This window comes from Bemisia tabaci, chromosome 6, assembly GCF_918797505.1.
Source record: "Bemisia tabaci chromosome 6, PGI_BMITA_v3".
Lineage (NCBI taxonomy): Eukaryota > Metazoa > Arthropoda > Insecta > Hemiptera > Aleyrodidae > Bemisia > Bemisia tabaci.
The window spans coordinates 51,134,295-51,157,953 of record NC_092798.1 but is presented as its reverse complement, the minus strand read 5'-3'; the positions used below and the strand labels follow the sequence as shown (position 1 = coordinate 51,157,953).

Below are 23,659 nucleotides of genomic sequence, written 5' to 3'. Positions count from 1 at the left end.
ATGGAAGAACGCCGTATGAATATTTGGACGCTGCCAAATTTACGCTATTAATATTCGAATTCTGGGGTTAATATGGAGTTTTACTTTCTCTAATATTTCAGACAATTTTATTGACAATAAAATTTACTATTTCCGGGAGTGGATAATTTTCACGCAGATTTATTAATGCTTTATCTGAGAGTGCTGAAAGAGCTGATTTCGCAGTAATTTCCATATTTTTTTCCGAAATGGGAAAAAGTATAAAAATAGATTTAAAAGGGAGAAAATGCACTGCGTATAGTAGCGTCATATGGTGGCATTTCCTATTTAAACATTATGTATTTTTACAGATTACATCAGTTTGTTATATCTCCTCCAATAATTGTTCACTTTATAAAGTAAATTTATCCTCGTGTTTAGTTTTCTTAAACACGCATAGTTTAGTTAAAAACGTTTAGTTAAACACGCATCGTGTCGGACACATTTTTTGCAAAAGCCCTGTCAACACTACTAACAAAAGTTCACGGAACTTTGTGCAAAAGTTAAGTTCCGTAAACCTATCTCTGTGTGAAAAAGGCCTTCCATTTGTAAGAAATGACCGTAAAAATTATGCAAGAACAAACATACATGTGGTTTAATAATTTTAAATTCCGCTACCACGCCACGCTGACCGCACTGTGTTTGGCGCAATGTGTGAAGTATTCCTACAGTCTTGTAGGCGCTATACGTTTCACGCCAACCGCTGCTGACCGCACTGTGTCTGACGCAATGCGCGAAGTATTCATGTAGCCTTGTAGGCGCTAATATGTGTTACATGTCATCCGCCGCACCAAGGGTTACTCCCTCTCATCTCAAATCCTCGTCATCATTGCTCTCTGCGCCGCGCCGCTCAGGCCAATTTGCGTGTTTGATTTCCCTCTTAACTCGACTAATTAAAGGTGCTGTCTTCTGTATCACCGAAAGACGACAAAATTAGAAATGTCCATACGCCTTGAAAATGAGAGATTTTTCCACCTTTTCTCGTCTCTAATTTTCTTTCTGAATCCGATTTTTTTCTATAGTTATATTTAAAAAAATTGCAAAATTTACCGTCCCCTAAATTTGCCGCCATGAGCCGCGGCCCATATAGCCACCCCCTAAATCCGGCCCGTGGGGATGTAGCAGTAGATGACGGTAGGATACGGTGAGAGGGGAGTAGAAAAATAGAAAAAAAATGGGCGACGTAGTTAATGGACGGCCCCTAATGCTCATTCCTCGCTTGCGATGGTTTTCGCTCCTTCAAATCATAAGAGCCGGGGAATGTACAAAAGTTAAAAAAGTTGCAATAATTTTGCTAGACTGCAGCGATGTAAGTTCACTCGTCGACTCATTGAGCTGTCATTGCTATCAGAAAACGAGAAAAAACACTTCAATTAATAAAACATCGTTTTTTCTGATAAAATTATCAAGTGTCACAAGGATAACTTTGTTGGTGTTTCTTGTCATTAAACTTTAGTTAGCTATTCACTGTCGTGCGAAGGATAAACGCCGTATGAAAATTCAAATGATGCCAAATTTCCCTTGATAAAAAATCTAATAGTAAAAAAAAGAAATGCATGTTTTTCCTTGAAATCTTCAGGTATTCTAGATAAAATTGCTGGCGAAATTTTCTGAAAAATTGGATGGAAAATATGTACAAATATTTCCGAAAATCCGCGATTTGTCAAAGGAAATTCAGAAACGTCTAAAAGCTCATGCGGCGTTCTTCCTTATCGCGGCAATGCAGGTATCGGCCTTAAGATTGATGGGATGAAACCTTTGCCAGAAACATCTATCTTGCGATAAACTTGCGAGTGAAGACACTTAGGCATTTCCTTTCTGTGGTTATTCAATTTGTGCGACTACTTACTCAACATTTACGAAGACTTTCATTTTCAAGTACGGGAAGGTGATAAGTGTGAAAATAAAAACATACTGCCAAACATCCCGGTCTTTTTTGTCATAATAAATGTGAAAGACATGTGAGCTTCTTTCTATTTTCCAAGGTAAGTTTAAAATGCACCAAATTATATACATCCTATATTCTTCCTCGAGAAACACCGTTTAGAGGATTGGCAGTTATTTCGGGTTTAACTGAAAGAAGCGATACGTGATAAGTTTGTTGATAAAATCACAACATATTAAATCAATGTAGGGGAAAAAACGTAGTACACCTTTTCCGAAACAAACCATGAAAATCAGTTTTTTTCTTAACAGAAAATCCTCTATCTTCCAGCATCTAATAAGTACTACATTTTTATGAAGTAAATATGTACAATCCCAAAAAACTATTTCTGTTATGGAACATCAATGTAAGGTCCAATTGGACTTCATTTGGAAGTAAAGAACAATTATTTCTGGCTTTTCATAAAAACACCTAAATGCACAAGCAATCAAATGGCACACATCGATTGCCAACGCGCGAGACCACATATCTCTGTTTGCAACGTTGTAGACATTCGCATTAATCAATTTTTCTTCGGGAAAGTAGGCAACCTAATTTTTAAAAAAAATTCTCTTGATTTGTCTTCTCTGTTAGCAGAAAATTCTGTATTTTCAAACTATGGTGTTGCCTCGTCTCTCTTCAAAGAAGGTTCGATAGAAGTAAAACATTTGAAACACCCCTATGGAGATATGCGGTTTTGCGGTCATCGAGATGTCATCTCTAAAATGAGCTAAACATTTTTAACATTAACGCCTGCTCGCTGTGGCAACAATTCGTGCTTGGCGGATGACCAAATTGCAGAATCAAAAAAGTGAAGGCGCTTTCGCTTCCTCTTGTATCCCTCGCTCTTTGGAAAAGGAATTTTGAAAACAAAAGTTTCTTTAGCGATGATATAGACTGAAGGTTATCCCTAAAACTCTCTTTGTGGGTTTTTTTTTTACGTATTTGATTCAACAGAGTCCAGTTTAAACCTCAGCTCAAAATGCTGATAAAAATATAGCTTTGTCCGATCGGTGCATTGCAAGATTTCCTCCCGATAAATCATTTTTTATTGTATTAAACAGTATCATTCTAACTAAATTACACAGTGCCTCATTTCTTATAAGTTTGTGTATATTTTTTTTTAAAAAAACTAAGGAAAACTTTCCCTTGAGATATTATGAATGGAAAATGTATTCTTTGTGATCTAAGGCAGAAAAAAAGAAAGCTTCAGGGCATTTATGTTCCATCTTCTTCTCGTGAAAAAGGCCGTATGCGAGCAAGTCAAACAACGCGGAATTCAATTCACCAAATAGAGGTAATTTCTGGCCATTCCAAATTCAAGTTTTTTTTAAAAAATCTCCGTTTAAAAATAAAACAAGTAAAATCAAGTTTCACTTATCTTAAATTTGGTCTTTTTACAGTTAATTCAGAAATAACTCAGGACCAAAACTATTCAAGGAAAAATGCAACTTTAGAGGGACTCTAAATACAACTATGCAATCTCAAGCCATCCAGCATATCACGGAGTGTTTTGTAAAGCCACTATATGTCTCGGAGGAGTCAAAGCAACCGTACTATCTAATGCCATGGGAGTTACCCATGCTTTCATGGCACTACATCCAAAAAGGCCTTCTTTTCGAAACACCGCCACAGGTTAACCGAGCAAATTTCGTGAACGATCTCTTGGATAGACTCAAGTATTCCCTTTCCCTCACTCTCGTTCAGTACTATCCTCTTGCCGGCCGCCTAGTGACAGAGAAACAAGACAATGACTCTTCCTACCTGATTTTCGTCGATTGCGTCAACAGCCCCGGTGCGAAATTTATTCATGCAAAAATCGACATGATAACATCGGAGATTATTTCTACGAGGTATGAACCATTGGTCGCTCGATCATTCTTTGACCATAAAACATCTGTCAGCTACGATGGTCGCACAAAACCCCTAGTTTCCATCCAAGTCACCGAATTAAATGATGGAGTCTTCATCGGCTGCTCAATGAGCCACGCTATCGCTGATGGGACCACCTACTGGCGTTTCTGGAACACACTGTCCAATATATTTCAAACGGATGGAAATAATAGACAAAATGAACGTCCTACAGTAAACCTGAAAAGGTGGTCCTCCGTGGGATGCGGTCCATTAGTCGACTTCCCAGTCACTTTTCAAGATGCGTTCATCACCAACATCGATGTGCCCGAGGGTCATGTATCAAGAAAATTCCACTTTTCGGCAGAGTCGGCTGCGAAACTGAAAGCTAAAGCAAATTCAGAATGCAATACCACCGTGATATCATCATTCCAATCCTTAATCGCGCATTTATGGAGATCCATAACGAAGGCAAGGCACCTACCGAGGGATCAGACGGTTTTATGTATCGCTGCTGTAAACATCCGACCAAGGATGAAGCCTCCTTTACCTGCAGATTGTTTCGGGTGCATGATTGGGGCGGCCACTGCTCGAACCACGGCTGGTCAACTCCTCGAAGAAAGTCTCGGATGGGCGGCTTGGGAGATACACCAAGCGATTGTCACCTACACGGATGCATCGGTGCGCAAATCTACCGAGAAATGGATCCGCGCACCATCAATTATCGATATTACAAAATTGTTCTCTCCGAATTCGATGGTTGTTGGTGGCTCGCCATGGTTCGATATGTATGGGAATGAGTTCGGGATGGGTAAAGCGTTGGCGATCCTTATGGGAACTGCGCTCAAGCTTGATGGTTGTGTTGAGACGTTGCCTGGACTCGAGGGAAGAGGAAGCGTGGAATTTGGAGTGTGCCTGGGAGCTTCTGCGATGGAAGCACTGGAAGCTGACGAGGAGTTCATGGCTTTTGTTTCTTGACCACTTCACACTGAAAAAAAATTCTCGGCGTTTTTACCAAGGCCCGTTGGTACCTTTACCATCTCAATTTTTTTACCAATTATTGGTAATTAATCAAGACAGACTGGTAAGCTTACCGAAAAACCGGTATTTTTACTGTTTTTTTTCAGGTAATAATACCACTTTTATCGGTAATCAATTCCGGGTAACTTTGCCATTTTATCTCGGTAATTCTACCACAGTTGATAGAAAATATTGGCGTTTTTACCAAGGTCCAGTAAAATTACCGAGAAAGTTCAATAATTTTACCGAGATTTCTCGGAAAATTACCGATTCCATAAATGGTAATTTTACCAAGAAAAAACTGGGATCAAATAGAACCCTGAATTCTCGGTAATTTTACCCTTTTCTAAGTGAATACACCGAGATTTTTCTTTCAGTGCATAAAGTATAGGCGCAATAACAGTGAAAGGAAATGATTTTACAATAAGCGCGACGAGGGAGCGAAGGGGGGTTTTTTAACGAAGGGGGATCTCCTACTCGCCATGATGAAATTTTAAAATTTTGTGAGTTGTTATATCTACGTAGAACAATTTTATTAAAATGAGCATTATTAAATAAACGTGATATGAGAAAAATAGGTTGTAAAGAAATAACCATTCGACGACCTCGAAACGTTGACTCAACTGCCTCTGCTGTTAATGCCTGCTGTGAGTAATTCTCCCGCCAACCTGAGGAATGAGGGTGTCCATTTAACAGCAGGGAAATAATAACACGACTTTTTGATATCGTCACATTATTTTGACATTCAGGAAATTAATTCAAAACATGTCATTTTGGTGATTCTTTCTCCTTCCATTGCTGAGCTAGGCAAGATGCAACGCTTCTAAAAATCGACATGGTCACACCATACTCATGCGGTGCTATTGCAGTCATCGCACTCATCGCAAGCATTGCAATCCGAAATCGGACAGGGCATTTGAAAATATGGCTCTCTTGTGTGATATTTTCATTCACTGTGTTAACAGTGTTGATATTTCTTCACATTAAACTACAATTGATTCTTGCATTTGTCAGAATTTGCGATTTATCCACTGTTACCTTTGTAAAATTCTGCGAGAAACACGATGGTGCCAATGGCTTTCTCTAAAATCAACTCCATAGCTCAAAAAAAGCTCTCAAAGTTGAGGCCGCAATGAAGGGTATATCCCCCGCTACCCTAAGAGTCTACCTCTACAGCGGATTCCAAGCGGTCGTGCTATAGGGATGAACGTCTTACGAGCTCTGAATTTTCAAAATTGCCTCCTTTAAATATTAATTTTGGAGGGAAGTTTAAATATTTCTCTTTGGAAGTTTTCAGATGTACCAGCTTAAGTGGATCGCATTTTTCAAAAAGGAGCCACGAGTTTCCAATATCGCTAAGATTGAGCAACTTTTTTACCTTGCAAGTATAAACTGATCCCCTAAACAGATTTTATCTTCACTTTCAATAAACTATAATTTATTGTAAAACGAAAATTACCTTGTAAATTTAATTTTTTGCGAGATTTCAGTAGTTCAATTGCAGAGAATGTAAGCTAGGAGCACAATCTTAGCAACATCGGATTACTATTCCTTCCTTTTTGCGAAATGCAATCCAAGTAAACCGTGCGTAAAAACCTTAAAAAATCGAAGAGAGAGGCCTGCAAGTATTCGAGAAATTTCGTATTTCATCAAAAGAAAATCGAAGAATAAGTTTAATTTTTAGATAGAGCTCTGTGAATCCAGGGTGTTTATTTCACTAAAATTTTACATACAGTTCACTAACGCGTTTTCGTTTTTCATCCATCCTCACACTTCAGTGTACCTACTAACACATAAGAGGACTTACGAATGTAGTGAAATTATCTGAAAAAGAAACTTTTTTTTGCGTATGTGTGAGGGTGAGGGTGTGTGTGTGTCGTAATTTGGGCTAGGTGGTTTTAAAAACTGGGTAATTAAAAAAATTTAAAAATGTATCAAATACAGGTTTATATTGGCAACAGTGGAAATACTCTTATTGACAAGTGCTGCTACATATAATCTCTAAGATTTACTTCATTTTATCTCTTAATTTATACATAGGAGAATGCGCGTTGAGACAGACGGCCTGCCGATCTGCCCTGCAGGCTTCGTTAATCGCTTGATACGTGATCGTTCACCTTTCATAGTTCGTAATCGACCTCGCCTTGCATTATATCTCACTGTGCGATTCATAAATACGTATTTCCAAATATGTTTCAAATAATGTAGTTTTTTCTTAAAATTGAGTAGTGATTCGCGTGTTAAATAAAGTCTTGATTCTCTGAGGATAGTGAGGGCAGGCGAAAACCGGGAAAGCGTCAGCGAAAAATGTGAGTCAATTTTCATGAAAAAAAAGAAGCTGAATTTTAAGTGCTATGGCCAAAAATTGAATCGATTATTCACGTTTATAATGGCGCTGAAAATCGCAGGACAATTGAATTTATGCATGTAAAGGTAATTTGGCAACCTATAGGCATGTATCAGGCGGTTTTCCTTACGATGGCATTACAAATAGACGTATTTCTGTCAAACGGAACTATGTGCATTATAACATGAGCCTTAAGACCCATAAGAATACATGCATAACAGGGCTCATGTCCAACTGCACATAGTTCCGTTTGGCAGAAATACGTCTAAATGAGGCAACAATAGAGGGTTTAGAGCAGCTCTGCGCTCGATCAGTCGCTTATTTTACACTGTCAAGAATTCAAAGTTGAGGAAAAATATATGTTCAATGTGAAAATATACGTGGTTTACTTTATCCGTAACAATGAGTCTTAATTCAAAGTTATTTCTTTCTCTGTTTAATGTTGTGACAACTTGCCTCTTATCTCTGTGATATCAGTTAAACCTCTTCATAAGGATCGATAAACAAGGTGATCGTAACGAACAACTTAATAATCGATTATCTACCATAGCTTCAAATGGGGGTATATCGATAAATTGATCTCCCATGCCTCGCCACTGGTTCAATTATGGTTCCAACACTTAAGGATGATCTCTTCTTGACTCAAGTGTATTTACTAAACTACTTGTAAGTGCCAACGACATCTTCGCTTATAATGCACGTTCAAGATTAGAACTTGGCGTCTGAAAAGCTTTTGTTCAACCACCAAAATACAATTTTATGACTAGCAAACCATGATTGAACAAGAGAGTCAACGGTCCGATCAGCTGACTAGACGATGGAAAAATTGATAACCACATGAAAGCCTGCCTACTGCGGCAATTATTCGAGCTTGGCGGATACCCAAGTTGCATACGTAAAAAACCGAAGGCGCTTCCGCTTTCGCCGTATTCCCCTGCTAATTGTAAAATGAGTTTTGAAAGCGCAGATATACCTGAAAAACGTAATGAGCTATACGTTGTTATTTTCAACTCTCTTTTTAGGTATTTTGATCCTTTCTCGTGAAGTCTAATTAGTAACTAGGGGCGGGTTGCTGATGCAAAAAGAATCTGAATGATCCGAACACTGTAAAAATGCCCCCGATTATTTATTTGTCACCGAATTCATGAGAACCCGCCTACCTACATTTCACGTTGCCTGATTTCTGTTCAAGTTTTTTTTTATTTTTTTATATTTTTTTATAAAGAAAACCCAGCGTATTCAACAGGAATCATTCTAGCACCCTCAGTCGTTGCGCGATAAGACTACATTTTGAAATTCGGAACTACAATTTCTGGCTCAGTTTAGGAACAACGTCTATACCATTAGTTTCCCATGTGCATAACTGTTTTTCCGGAAGAACCTGCAGTAATTGTAGTTCCTAGTTGCTACATGCAGTCCACTTATCTCTCGTGTTATATTTTCTAAACAGAATACTAAGAAATACTGAACTTGAAATTTTCTTAGTTTATTCTTTTACAGTTCTCTATTGAAAAATGAGAGAAAATTAGTCTATCGTGAAATCCTATTAGGTCGCATTCGGACAAATCTACCTAATTGGCGTTGAACTTTTCTGAGTCTGTTCAGTCTTTATAATCTACGGAAAATTCGAGGAACGTTTCAAGGTATTACGATGCATATTTTTCATGTACCTTAGATAAAAAAATCAGAGAGGAAATCGGGCAACATGAACTGCAGATAATCTCATTTTATTTACCTCGCCTCTTGTGCATGCAAAAAAGAATCAATTTTGAATGGTGTTTTTTCAGTGTGTTGAGTGATCATTCGGACACTATTCGAGAAAATATTTGACTTGAAAAGGACCCTAAACGAAAGGAATATGCAATCTCAAAACATTCAGCATATCACGGAGTGTTTTGTAAAACCACAGTATGTCACGGAGGAGTCAAAGCAACCGTACTATCTAATGCCCTTCGAGTTATCCATGCTTTCTTGGCACTACATCCAAAAAGGCCTTCTCTTTGAAACACCGCCACAGGTTAACCGAGCAAACTTCATGAACGATCTCTTGGATAGACTCAAGTATTCTCTATCCCTCACTCTCGTTCAGTACTATCCTCTTGCTGGCCGCCTAGTGACAGAGAAACAAGAAAATGACTCTTCCTACTTAATCTTCGTCGATTGCGTCAACAGCCCGGCGCAAAATTCATTCATGCAAAAATCGACATGACAACATCTGATATTCTTTCTACAAGGTATAATCCGCTGATTATTCGATCATTCTTCGATCATAAGACATCCGTCAGCTATGATGGTCGCACAAAACCTCTAGTTTCCATCCAAGTCACCGAATTTAAGGATGGTGTCTTCATTGGCTGCTCAATGAGCCATGCCATCGCTGATGGAACCACCTACTGGCGTTTCTGGAACACACTGTCCAATATATTTCAAACGGATGAAAGTAAAAAGATTGAACGTCCTCCTGTAAACCTGAAACGGTGGTCCTCAGAGGGACGCGGTCCTTTAGTTGACTTCCCAGTCACTTTTCAAGATGAGTTTATCACCAACGTCGATGTGCCCGAAGGTCATGTAACAAGAAGATTCCACTTCTCGGCAGACTCGGTCGCGAAACTTAAAGCGAAAGCAAATTCAGAATGCAATACCACAGTGATATCATCATTTCAATCCTTAATCGCGCATTTATGGAGATCCATAACGAAGGCAAGGCGCCTGCCTAGCGATCAGATAGTTTCATGTAACCCAGCTGTAAATATCAGACCCAGGATGATTCCTCCTTTACCTGCAGATTGTTTCGGATGCATGACTGGAGCAGCCACTGCTCGAACCACAGCTGGCGAACTCCTCGAAAAAAGTCTCGGATGGGTGGCTTGGCAGCTACACCACGCGATTGTGAGCTACACGGATACATCGGTGCGCGAATTTACGGATGAATGGCTTCGGACGCCATCTATCGTCGATATTACTAAATTGTTCGCACCTAATGCGATGAATATCGGTGGCTCGTCATGGTTCGATATGTATGGGAATGAGTTCGGGATGGGTAAAGCGCTGACGATCCTCAGTGGAACTGCGCTCAAGTTTGACGGGTCCATTGAGACATTTCCTGGACGCGAGGGTGGAGGATGTGTGGAATTTGGGGTGTGCCTAGGAGCTTCTACGATGGAAGCTCTGGAATCTGACGAGGAGTTTATGGCATTCACTTCTTGACCGCTTCAAAGAGTAAGCGCATCTATAGTGAGAGGAAATGAATTAGCAAGAAGCGGTGAAGTTGATTTCAGAGAAAAACAGTGGCACCATCGTGTTTTTCGGAAAATTTTTCATAGATGCCAGTGTTTAATTCGCAAATTCCTGACACATGCGAGAGCTTTCTTGGCTCTGTATCGCCGTAAGGTCAATGGGAGACCCTTTCGCTCCTCACGAAAGTGGATTAAACTGCATGTATCTTGTGATCAACTTGCCGGTGAAAACACAGACGACATGTTCTTCTCTTGTTTATCATTGTGTTCAGGATTATCCATAATTTAACAAAAATACCGAAATGCCAATTGCAAGTATGGGGAAGTGACGTGAAAATGAACGGTTTTTTTTCTGGTCCTTCGAGACGCTTTTTCTTATTGTGATAAACTTTGAGGGCACGTTAGCTTTCCTTTTTATGAGGTGAGTTTGAGAGGAACTTCGTCGTATATCAAAACCGAGGCGTGACTGATCGAATATCGGTATTCCTCCATCAGAGCCTTTGGTAAAGCGGTGTTCGTTGGGAACACCCTGTCTATCGATCCTTTCCCATAGGTTTAAAGACAGATCAGTCGAATAATCGCAAAGCGTGATCGATTACCGATATTTCCCATTAGAAGCTATCCGTGCTTGACGGATAAGCATGTTGCATAAGTGAAAAATGAAGACGCTTCCACTTTCGTCGTATCCCCTTCCAACTGTAAAATGAGCTTTGAAAAGCGCGTATTTACCTTAAAAACATAATGAGCTATACGTTGTTTTTTCAACTCGCTTTTTAGGTATTTTAGTTCTGTCTTATGAAGCCTAATTATTGTCTAAGTGGTGGGTTGCTAATGAAAGTAGAATTTTGAACGATTCGAACACTGTAAAAACGCCCTCCGCTAACTTATTTGTCTCTGAATTAATGAGAATTCACCAATCTAGATTTCACGTTACCTGATCTCTGATCATATTTTACTTTTGTTTATTTTTATCACAAGAGAACCAAATATATTCAACCGGAATCAACCTAAGAATATCAGTTGTTGCGTGATTGAACTACATTTTGTAATACGGAAGTACGATTTCTGGCTCAGTGTAGAAACAACGTATATAGCATAAGTTTTCCTATGTACATAGGTGATTTTATGGATGAATCAGAAATTGTACTTCCTAATTGCAAAGTGAAGTCCCGTTATGTCTCGAATTACATTCTCCATACAGAACACTAACAAACACTAAACTTGAAATTTACTCCTTGCTAAATATTGGCGATAAGAGCTGCGTTTCAAAATACCATAGGAATTCTTATAGCCGGCTAAAGAAGGCTACAGAAAATCATATAGCTGGCTGTAGAATGCGGAGAAAATCATACGGCCGGGCTATACGAAGCGATAAAAAATTATGCAGCCAAGACATAGTTCCTATCGCCGGGCTCTATACTTTATCGCTTGGCTGTTGCTTTTTTGCCATCGATTATAAAAGGGTATACGAAACTGTGTAGAAATTCGTGTGCTTTGGAAATCATTCAGTTTGATACGGAACCACCTTAATACTTACAAAACACACATTATATTTTCCTTTAATACATATTTTTTTTCATCAATTAAAACGAGAATAATCCATACAGGATGTGCAAACATTTCAAAATCATAAGTTGAATAACGCTAACTCCGCCGGATTAAATATTAAAGCCTAAGACAAAACGGAGCGCCGACGCACTGGCGCCTACAAACCTAACAGGGATACTTCACGCATTGCGCAACGCGTGAAGTATCCCTGTTAGGTTTGTAGGCGCCAATGCGCGTTTAGCGCTGGCTGCCCGCCTGCCGCAGCGTGCCACGGCGCTTGAAGCAACTATTTCACACCAGAGGCATTGCACAGTATCATACGAAAATGAAGGCGCTCTAATATATTAGGAATGACAGGCATCCATCAAAAGTACGGAGCTTTCCTCGCAAAATAAATCTACATATTATGGTCCGAAAAGAGAGCAGTAGTCCAAAAACTCACTAAATCCTTGCATCCGTAATTAGTAACGTTTAGAATACACTTTATCGCCTGACTGTTGCTTAATCGCCATCGGCTATAAAAGGTCATACAAAATTGTGTAGCCGGCTGTAGAAGCTATTGGAATTCTTACAGCCGGCTGTAGGTCTATGGTATTTTGGAATAACGATTCTACTGCCAATTTTTACCAGGGGTTAGTTTATTCTTCATAAATTAGAGCAAGTCCACAGAGAATTTTAAAGTTTTGAGTACAATAGGTCTCTAATAACAAAATGAGGGGAAATTAAGTAACGTGAAATGCTATTTGGTCGATTCCGGTCAAATCCACTTAATTGACGTTGAGCCTTTTCCAGTCTATGCAGTATGTCTAATTCAAGGAAAATTCGAGGCACCTTTCAAGGTATTATGATGCATATTTTTCATGTATCTTACAAAATAAAATCAGAAAGGAAATCGAGCAACATGACCTACAAATAATCTCCTTTTAGTTACTTCCGCCTCTTGTGAATTCAAAAAAGAATCAATTTTCAATGGTATTTTTTCAGTGCGTTGAGAGATCTCTCGGACTCTATTCGAGAAAATATTTGACTTGGAGAGGACCCTAAACGAAAGGAATATGCAATCTCAAACCGTTCAGCACATTACGGAGTGTTTTGTAAAACCACAGTATGTCACGGAGGAGTCAAAGCAACCGTACTATCTAATGCCCCTCGAATTATGTATGCTGTCTTGGCACTACATCCAAGAGGGCCTTCTCTTTGAAACACCGCAAGTGGTTAACCGGGCAGACTTCATGAACGATCTCTTAGATAGACTCAAGTATTCTCTTTCCCTCACTCTCGTTCAGTACTATCCGCTTGCTGGCCGCCTAGTGACGAAAAAACAAGAAAATGACTCTTCCTACTTAATCTTCGTCGATTGCGTCAACAGTCCCGGCGCAAAATTCATTCACGCAAAAATCGACATGACAGCATCCGATATTCTTTCCGCGCGATATGAACCATTGATCGTTCGATCATTCTTCGATCATAAGACATCCGTCAGTTATGATGGTTGCACAAAACCTCTAGTTTCCATCCAAGTCACCAAATTAAATGATGGAGTCTTCATCGGATGCTCAATGAACCACGCCATTGCGGATGGAGTCGTGTTTTGGCGGTTCTGGAACACACTGTCTGAGATATTCCAAACGGACGAAAAAGATAAGCAAAATGAACGTCCTCCCGTAAACCTGAAACGGTGGTCCTCAGAGGAACGCGGTCCTTTGGTTGACTTCCCTATCACCTTTCAAGATGGGTTCGTCACCAACATCGATGTGCCCGAGGGTATTTCATTAAGGAAATTCCACTTCTCGGAAGACTCGGTCGCGAAACTTAAAGCGAAAGCAAATTCAGAATGCAATACCACCGTGATATCATCATTTCAATCCTTAATCGCGCATTTATGGAGATCCATAACGAAGGCAAGGCGCCTGCCTAGCGATCAGATAGTTTCATGTAACCCAGCTGTAAATATCAGACCCAGGATGATTCCTCCTTTACCTGCGGATTGTTTCGGATGCATGGCTGGAGCGGCCACTGCTCGAACCACAGCTGGCGAACTCCTCGAAAAAAGTCTCGGATGGGCGGCTTGGCAGCTACACCAAGCGATCGTGAGCTACACGGATACATCGGTGCGGGAATTTACGGATGAATGGCTTCGGACGCCATCTATCGTCGATATTACTAAATTATTCGCTCCTAATGAGATGAATATCGGTGGCTCGTCGTGGTTCGATGTGTATGGGAATGAGTTCGGGATGGGTAAAGCGCTGACGATCCTCAGCGGAGGTTGGCTCAAGTTTGAAGGGAACGGGAGTATTGAGACGTATCCAGGTCGTGAGGGCGGGCGAAGCGTGGAATTCGGGGTGTGCCTTGCAGCTTCGGATATGGCAGCGTTGGAATCTGACGAGGAGTTCATGGCTTTTGTTTCTTGACCGCTTCCAAGAGTAAAAGTGAATTGATTGTGAAGGGAAACTAAGTTGCGAGAATCACAAGTTTTCTAAGGAGCGATCCCCTACTTACCATGATAAAATTTAAAATTGTCTGTGTTGTTTTATTTATGTAGAAAAGGTATGAAAATAAGCGTTATTAAATTAATGTAGAGTAAGAAAAATGGGTTGTAAAAAAATGAGCGAGCGACAACGTCGAAAAGTTGTCTCAACTGCCCCCCTGCTCTTAATGACTGCCCTAAGCAGCCTGTGGGCCGATTGTTGAAATTGATAGACAAAGAGGACAAAAGGTATATGTTAGGATATATTGTTGAAATTGATAGAGAAAGAGTACAAAAGGGATACGCAGGGAGCCTATTGGTGGAAGCGGGTGGTTGCAATGGACGTAGGAGGTAGGTAATTAATAGATTAAATAACGGCAACCCACGAGAGATCCTATAGTCTAGTCCATCATTTATCCCCTAAGTCTATAAGAACCACCCATTTCAACCGATAGGATCGCTATCTACTCCTTATGTCTTCTTTGTCTACAGGTTGTCTAGGTATCAATTTCAACAATCAGCCCTCAAATTGTTGAAACTTTGACTGGCTAAGTCGGCAAGATAAGACAAGACACAGCTCTATCTGCGGCGTGTAATTTATCGATCTTCGATTATTGTCGTGCCGACATAAAGTTCAACAATCAAGCTGATTAATTTTTCCAAATTTCCCCCGATGAAATATTCATTTTGGTGAGAGAAGTTTTGAATATGTACATAAGATTTGGAGAAAATTCGTATTTCATCAAAAGGAACTCGAAGCTTAGCCAGAGCAGCGCGAATTCAGGATGTTTACTTAAATAAAAATTTACATACTGTTCACTGACGCGTTTTAGTTTTTCATGCATCTCACGTTCACTTACATAATCTGAATAATTCACTACATAATCTGAAAAAAAAACTCTGGATAAATATAAACAAATATAAATAATTTTATCAATATACAGGTAACAACCTGCCAATATCTATTGGCAATAGTGGAAATGATCTCATTGACTAGTGCTCCTGCATGTAATCTCGAAGACGTCCTTCATTTTATCTCTTAACCGGTCTTGATAAGTAACATAGCTCAATGCTGTACTCAACCTCACCTTACTTACAGTCTAGAATGCTAGGCTAGTTCATTGATTGTACTGTTGGAAATGTTGTATCTCACTGTGAGTTTAAATATTTTGTCAATCTTTTAATTTTTCTACAAATTGAGTGGTGATTCGTATGTTAAGTAATGTCTTGATGATCTGAAGATAGTGAGGACAAGTGAAAACCGGGAACACGTCAGCGGAAAATGTAAGTAAATTATTAAAAGAAAAAGGTGAATTCAAAATGACATGTCTAAAAATCTAACTAGTTATACACATTTATAATGGCGCTGAATAACGCAGAATAATTTGATTTATTCAAGTAAGGGAAATTTGGAAATCTCTATAGACATGTGCCTATGCGGTGGTTTCTCTTCAGATAGCATTACAATTATTAAAGCGCTGGGTGGAGGAAGGAGCATTTTTGGGTTGCAGTATCTCAAAATCTCCGCTAAGATCCCATCCATTAAGATTAAGCAAAGGTACGTAATTCGTTGAAACTGTTACTGAATATTTTTAATGATTTTACAACGCTAAACAAAATTTTTCTTGAGATATCATATTGACTCAAAGAGTGGTTTCTTGTCGACAAAATTCTTTCATTTATTTTTTTTTTTTTTAAATTTAAATTCGTGTGGATTTAACTTGAAGTCAGGTTTTTCTAGTTAAATTTTTAACTTAATGTTAACGATAGAAAAACATGATTTCTTAAACTCAAAAGAACCAAATTTTGTAGACATAAAATGACTCTTTGAGTCAAAATAATAACTCAAGAAAAATTTTTTCAGTGAATGCTGAAAACAGAACACTTCAGCAAATTCACTCGATAGCTTGCTCTCTAAAACATAAATTAGAAGTGGGGATTCTGAAACTGCACAACCAAGAAATGCTCTCTCTGCACCCAACATCTCAATTAAAGCAACAATAATGGGTGAAGAGTGATTCTGAGCTCACCTTTAACCACATATTTTATACGGTCAAGAATTTAAAGTTGAGGAAAAATATATATTGAATGTGAAAATAGGTAGTTAACTTTAGTCTTCACGTTGAGTCTTATTCAATGGCGTGGCGTGAAAGATCGAATATCGATATTACCCAATTTGAAGCTATGGTAAAGAATCGATTATTAAGGTGTGCATTGCGAACACCCTGTCTATCGATCCTTTTCCATGGGTTTACATGGAAGATGAATCTATATATTGCAAAGCACGCCACATCACTGTCTTATTCAAACCCTACTCTTTCTCGATTCAATTTTGTTAGGACTTGGCTCTTTTCTCTTTGCTGTGATACATCGATTGATCTGCAATTTGAAACCTATGAATAAGGATCGATAAACAGGTGTTCGCGACGAACATCTTGATAATCGATTATCTACCATATCTTCAAATGGGGAAATATCGATAATAATCGATCATCCACGTCTCGCCACTGGTCCAATGGACCACTAGACAATAGGTACGAATTTAAGCGATCTGATACATGTTTCTTAACCAGAATTTCACTTGGAAAACGATTCACACAACGAAAATTACGGAAACCAATTCCTAACGAAGATATTAACGTTTTTATTTCACATTGGTTACGAGGAATTTGAGCTGCCCGCTCACAAGAAACTCAAAGCTCTACGTTAGTCAAATCGCGCACTACAACGGTCTCAGCAAGCTTCTCAATCGAGCAATGTTCATTTCCCACCATGTATTGTTCAAACTATTAGCAATGTGCTATAGCTGAGCCAAAGCGTCAAGATTGAGGTTGCCAGATTTTTATATCGCAGAGACTGTCACGATATAACGTTTAGCGCACGATGTGAATTACGTAGAGCATTGAGTTTTCATGAGCGGGTGGTTTGAATTCACGCATCAAGAATCATTAAATATCTTTGTAAGGAGTTGATTTCGGTAATTTTCGTTGTGCGCATCGTGTTCTACGTTAAATTTTGGTGAAGAAACATGTATGAGAATGCTGAAATTCGTACCTTGTCTAGTGGTCCAATTCGTCATTTCCCGAACGAAGGAACGTAACTCGATGGAGTTACGTTACTTACTAAATAACCAACCAAAAACCAACTAAATAACCAAACTTACTAAATTGACTCAAGCCATTATATTTTTTGCAAGAATATGCCGGTGCACTTTTCTTTCCAAATCTTACTGATTTTATTTCTTCATATCTGAAGAAAAATCAATGAAATTATTAGCTAGCGATGCTCAATATTCTCCTGGTAAAAATATGCAATTCTAGAGGGGAAATTTGGCAACATTGAAATGTAGTTACGTTCTTCTGAGAGATTAAAGACGGATTGAGTTCATCTTATACGGAGGCATCTCTACGGTGAAACGCCCAAACCATGTTTTTATCGCGTTGGCGCTGTTTTATAATATCGAATCCTGTTTTATTCTCTTGAAGCAGAGCAAACCATCATAATTCCCTCAGATTTCTTGAAAAATTTCCTTGCACAAAGAAGAAAATCATGGAAGTTGTTGAGCATTGACGTCGAGTCGTTTTCCGATTTAGAAATAAAGTAAGACAGGAAGTCGCAACATCGCAAACCGAGATACGCGGTTTGGGAGTTTGACCGTAGATCTCTGGAATCAAGTAAATCAAATAGAATCAAGTATGCTTAATTTAGGTTTCCCAAAAAGATTTTTGCTTACACTGCACATTGAGGAATAGAACTTTTCGCTTCGAAAGCTCTCGTTCGACCTCCAAAATACAATTTCATGACTAAAAAACCAAGATTGAACAAGAGAGTCAACGGTCCGATCAGCAGACTAGAGGATAGTACCGTTGATAACCGCATCATGAACGCCTGCTTATATACTGCGGCAACTATTCGTGCTTGGCGGATACCCATGTTGCATAAGTAAAAAACTGAAGGCGCTTCCGCTATCGCCACAATCCCCTTCTAACTGAAAAACGAGTTTTGAAAAGCGCAGATTTTCCAGAAAAACGCAACGAGCTATACTTTGTTTCTTAAACTATCTTCAAAGTTGTGTTAATTCAATACCATTAGGTCTAAATATAATCTTAGCGGCTGGTTACTGATGAGAGTAGACTTTTGCCCAATCCGAACACTGTAAAAATGACTCCCGGTAATTTAATTGTCACCAAATTAATGAGAATTTGCCTAACCACATTTCAAGTTGCCTAATCTCTGTTCATATTTTATTTATTTCTACAAGAAAACCAAGAATATTCAACAGGAATCAGTCTAGCAATCTCAGTCGTTGGGTGATAGGACTACATTTTGAAATTCGGAACTACGATTTTTAGCTCGGTTTAAAAACGCTGTATGAACCCTTAGTTGCCCTGTGTACGTACGTGTTTTTACAGATGAACTGAAAATTGTAGTTTCTAGTTGCAAAATGAAGTCCGATTATCTCTCATTTTACGTTCTCTGAACAGAATACTGAGAAACGCTGAGCTTGAAATTTTCTTTGTTTATTCCTCATGAACTTAGGCAAATTCACAAGGAATATAAAGGGCTTGAGTAGTATAGTCCTCTATAGACAAAATAAGAGAAAATTAGGTATCATGAAATCCTATTGCGTAGAATTCGGGCGAATCCGCCTAATTGTAGTTGCACTTTTAGTCTACTTCAAGTCTACCTAGTCTGTATAATCTAAGGAAAATACGAGGCAGGTTTCAAAGTATTAAGGTGCATACTTTTCATGTATCTTACAAAATAAAATCAGAGAGGAAATCGAGCAACATGACCTGCAGATAATCTCATTTTAGTTACTTTCGCCTCTTGTGAATTCAAAAAAGAATCAATTTTCAATGGTGTTTTTTCAGTGTGTTGAGAGATCTCTCGGACTATATTCGAGAAAATATTTGACTTCAGAAGGACCCTAAACGAAAGGAATATGCAATCTCAAACCGTTCAGCACATTACGGAGTGCTTTGTAAAACCACAGTATGTCACGGAGGAGTCAAAGCAACCGTACTATCTAATGCCCTTCGAATTATGTATGCTGTCTTGGCACTACATCCAAGAGGGCCTTCTCTTTGAAACACCGCAAGTGGTTAACCGGGCAGACTTCATAAACGATCTCTTAGATAGACTCAAGTATTCTCTTTCCCTCACTCTCGTTCAGTACTATCCGCTTGCTGGCCGCCTAGTGACAAAAAAACAAGAAAATGACTCTTCCTACTTAATCTTCGTCGATTGCGTCAACAGTCCCGGCGCAAAATTCATTCATGCAAAAATCGACATGACAACATCGGATATTCTTTCTGCGCGATATGAACCATTGATCGTTCGATCATTCTTCGACCATAAGACATCCGTCAACTACGATGGTCGTACAAAACCTCTAGTTTCCATCCAAGTCACCGAACTGAATGATGGAGTCTTCATTGGCTGCTCAATGAACCACGCTATGGCTGATGGAGCCTCCTATTGGAATTTCTGGAACACACTGTCCAATATATTTCAAACGGATGAAAGTAAAAAGATTGAACGTCCTCCCGTAGACCTGAAACGGTGGTCCTCAGAGGGACGCGGTCCTTTGGTTGACTTCCCAGTCACTTTTCAAGATGAGTTTATCACCAACGTCGATGTGCCCGAAGGCCATGTATCAAGAAAATTTCACTTCTCGGCAGAGTCGGCTGCGAAACTGAAAGCGAAAGCAAATTCAGAATGTAATACCACTGTGATTTCATCATTTCAATCGTTAGCCGCGCATTTATGGAGATCCGTTACGAAGGCGAGGCGCCTGCCGAGCGATCAGGTAGTTTCCTGTAACCCAGCTGTAAACATCAGACCCAGGATGAAGCCTCCCTTGCCTCCTGATTGTTTCGGGAGCATGGTAAGTTCGGCCTCTGCTCAAACTACTGCTGGCGAACTCCTCGAAAAAAGTCTCGGTTGGGCGGCTTGGCAGCTACACCAAGCGATCGTGAGCTTCACGGATACATCGGTGCGCGAATTTACGGAGGAATGGGTTCGCGCGCCATGTATAGTTGATATTACTAAGTTGTTCGTTCCTACTGCGATGAATATCGGTGGTTCGCCGTGGTTCGATATGTATGGGAATGAGTTCGGGATGGGCAAAGCGCTGACGATCATCTGTGGAACGGTGCTCAGGTTTGACGGGAGTGTAGATACGTCTCCTGGACGTGAGGGTGGAGGAAGTGTGACTTTTCGGGTGTGCCTTGCAGCTCCTGCGATGGAAGCACTGGAATCTGACGAGGAGTTCATGGCCTTTGTTTCTAGACCACTCCAAAGAGTATAGGAGCATCGATAGTGAAAGGGAATGAATTTACGTGAGGCGCAAGTTTACCAAGGGTCGACCCTCCCCCCCTCCCGCCTTTGCCCGGGTGAAGTGTAAGGAGCATTCGTTTTGTTATATGCATGTAGGGCAACTGTAGAAATGTAGGTTATTTTTCGAAGTTTTCAGACAAATTCCTGGTTAAGATGAAAAGACAAATCTAGAAAATTAAATTTTAAAAATCTTAAAATGCAAATGTGTAAGCATCAAAAAATGCGAGTGTGTTAAAAATCTCAAAATGCAAATGTGCAAACATCTCACAGAATACTGTTGACCAGCTTTCCTTTAAAAACCAAAGGCGTCGAAAAGTCCGAAATTTTGAAATTAAAAGAAGAACGTAGTTTTCCTGGATTTCATAATTGATTTATTGCCACAAGCATTTACTTCCTTGTTAAAATTGGTTTTTTTTCCCCCATTTTATAGTGATGAAGGTAAGTGCCGAAGCATTCCATAGTTTAGCAGTAGTGAAAAAATATTGTCTTTGGGTACTTGATTCGACTGCTTTTGATTCTGTCCTTTCACGATGTGCCCTCCTTGAAGACATTTGATTCTGTTTTACTAATCGATACCATTACAAATGTAACTAACTGTTATCGTCCCTAAGAAAATTGAGATTATGAAGTCTCTTTAAAAGCGGACAAGTTTTCATTAAAGAATCTACAATTTCTAATAGATCAACTTGTGAAAAATTGTAAAAATACATGGTGCCTCGAGGGGCGAATCTACCTATCTACAGTCTAAACTTTGTAAGACAAATGCGATTTCTTGCCTAATAAATGAAAGCCCAAAAAGTCTTATTTTCACTTTCACAATACCCGCATTTTCCAATTTAGTTCTCACTATTTGGATGGTTAGTCGGGGACACATTGAAAAAACATTGAAAACGAAGGGTGGCGCCAATGGAACTTTTGAAAAATCAAAAGTTATGCTCTGACTTTCTTGATCGGGTTGCATTATGACACTTAGTCACTCACTTTTTTGCCCGATGTAAATATATCTGATGTCAAACCTTAGACTATCGTATGACCAACCGTTTAAATTTTTTCTACGTTTTTTGCTCACCTGATGATGGCTAGTAACTGGCGGAAATGTTCATACGATAGTCTAAAGTTTGACAACCGAGATATTTACATCGGGCGAAGAGGTAAGTAACTAAAGTGTCATATCAAAAGTTAACGCAGCACGGTTGGTTTCAAGTCAAATTCTTCATTTTTACTTGGCAGCATGTCGCTGAAACTTTTACTTCATTAATGATATGTTCTACTGCTGCAAATATCGTTTTAAGAATTGATGTTATAATTTTGAAAAATAAAATCTTTATAAAACTGTCACTATTTACGTGTTCATGGTTTCATCGTCTAATGTGGAATGACTTGAGACGAAAGACCCTCCACTGGTATCTTGGACATGGTGGAAACTTTAACTTCCGGGACTTTAGCAGAGGGTAGAATTAAATGTAAGAAAAAAATGAAAGATGGAAATTTCAGTGAAACATTCCAAGAGAATTCACGAGGCTGTGAAATATTTCATATTTTTCAGGGGTTAGAATATGCAACCCGCACTCAAACATACAAAAATAGAAGAAATGCACAATGTTTACATTTTGCGAAATACAGAGAGGAACCGGTATTTTTCAATGTCTTTCATAAATTTCTGAAATTCCATGAAGTATTCCACGTGAAATTTTTTTACTTTATTTTCCATGAAACTTTGCCACCCTGCTTCAGCATTCAATTGTTATCCTACCCACTAGGTCGATGGTTAACAACGTGTTGGGAGTTTCGTTTTGCAAAACAAACCAAAGTTTGGGAAATTTGTTTGGATTAAGACGTCACCCAAAGCTCATCATTTACCTAGTAAGTAGGTCAACAGCCGAGAAAAGGGTGATGACTGTTGCCTCCTCATACCCTAGTAAAAATTGGCAGTAAAATCTGCGTTCCAAAATAACATAGACCTACGGCCGGCTGTAAGATTTCCAGTAGCTTTTATAGCCGTCTACACAATTTCTTATGGCCTTTTATAGCCGATGGCGACTAAGCAACTCACAGCCAGGCGATAAAGTGTATGCTAAACGTCACTAATTACGGATGCTAGGACTTAGTGAGTTTTTGGAATATACTGCTCTCTTTTTGGGCCGTAGTATCTTGATTTATTTTACGAGGAAAGCTCCGCACTTTTGATGGATGCCTGCCATTCCTGATATATTAGAGCGCCTTCAGTTTCGTATGATACTGTGCAATACCTCTGGTGTGAAATAGTTGCTTCAAGCGCCGTGGCACACTGCGGTGTGGCAGGCGGACAGCCAGCGCGGAACGCGCATTGGCGCCTACAAACCTAACAGGGATACTTCACGCGTTGCGCAATGCGTGAAGTATCCCTGTTAGGTTTGTAGGCGCCAGAGCGTCGGCGCTCCGTTTTGTCTTAGGCTTTAATATTTAATCCGGCGGAGTTAGCGTTATTCAATTTATGATTTTGAAATGTTTGCACATCCTGTATGGATTATTCTCGTTTTAATTGATGAAAAAAATATGTATTAAAGGAAAATATAATGTGTGTTTTGTAAGTATTAAGGTGGTTCCGTATCAAACTTAATGATTTCCAAAGCACACGAATTTTAACACAATTTCTCATAGCCTTTTATAATCGATGGCGAAAAAGCAACAGCCAGGCGATAAAGTGTAAAGCCCGGCGATAGGAACTATATCTCGGCTGCATAATTTTTTATCGCTTCGTATAGCCCGGCCGTATGATTTTCTCCGCATTCTACAGCCAGCTATATGATTTTCTGTAGCCTTCTTTAGCCGGCTATAAGAATTCCTATGGTATTTTGAAACGCAGCTCTTATCGCCAATTTTTTCACCAGGGTAATTGGATTGCATTTTGCAAAAAGGAACCA

At 39.3% G+C, this 23,659-nt stretch overlaps 2 protein-coding genes and 1 long non-coding RNA gene across 6 annotated transcripts in view; all 3 read left to right on the top strand.

The window, feature by feature from the left end:
- The window catches only part of LOC109034758 (lachesin), a 252,465-nt gene that overhangs the window by 133,898 nt on the left and 94,908 nt on the right, over positions 1-23,659 (top strand). The gene's annotated exons all lie outside the window — the stretch shown is intronic.
- On the top strand, positions 1,791-22,094 carry LOC109042015 (uncharacterized). Of its 3 annotated transcripts, XM_072301886.1 has the most exons (4): positions 1,791-2,003; positions 3,346-7,122; positions 12,929-15,698; positions 19,289-22,094. In XM_072301886.1, the coding sequence occupies exon 3, from the start codon at positions 13,000-13,002 to the stop codon at positions 14,356-14,358; it is 1,359 nt and encodes a 452-aa protein (XP_072157987.1). In that variant the 5' UTR covers positions 1,791-2,003; positions 3,346-7,122; positions 12,929-12,999; the 3' UTR covers positions 14,359-15,698; positions 19,289-22,094. The 3 variants fall into 3 exon arrangements, with proteins under 3 accessions (XP_072157987.1, XP_072157986.1, XP_072157985.1); XM_072301885.1 differs by lacking the exon at positions 1,791-2,003 and having other exon boundaries at positions 6,544-7,122; positions 12,929-15,568; XM_072301884.1 differs by lacking the exon at positions 1,791-2,003 and having other exon boundaries at positions 6,545-7,122.
- On the top strand, positions 15,705-18,153 carry LOC140224885 (uncharacterized). The gene is made up of 2 exons (XR_011900102.1): positions 15,705-16,621; positions 16,832-18,153. It is a non-coding gene; the product is annotated as an uncharacterized lncRNA (long non-coding RNA).

Coding starts and splice junctions, on each gene's coding strand:
- LOC109042015 (XM_072301885.1), top strand. CDS start 19,360: ATGCAATCTCAAACCGTTCAGCACATTACGGAGTGCTTTGTAAAACCA.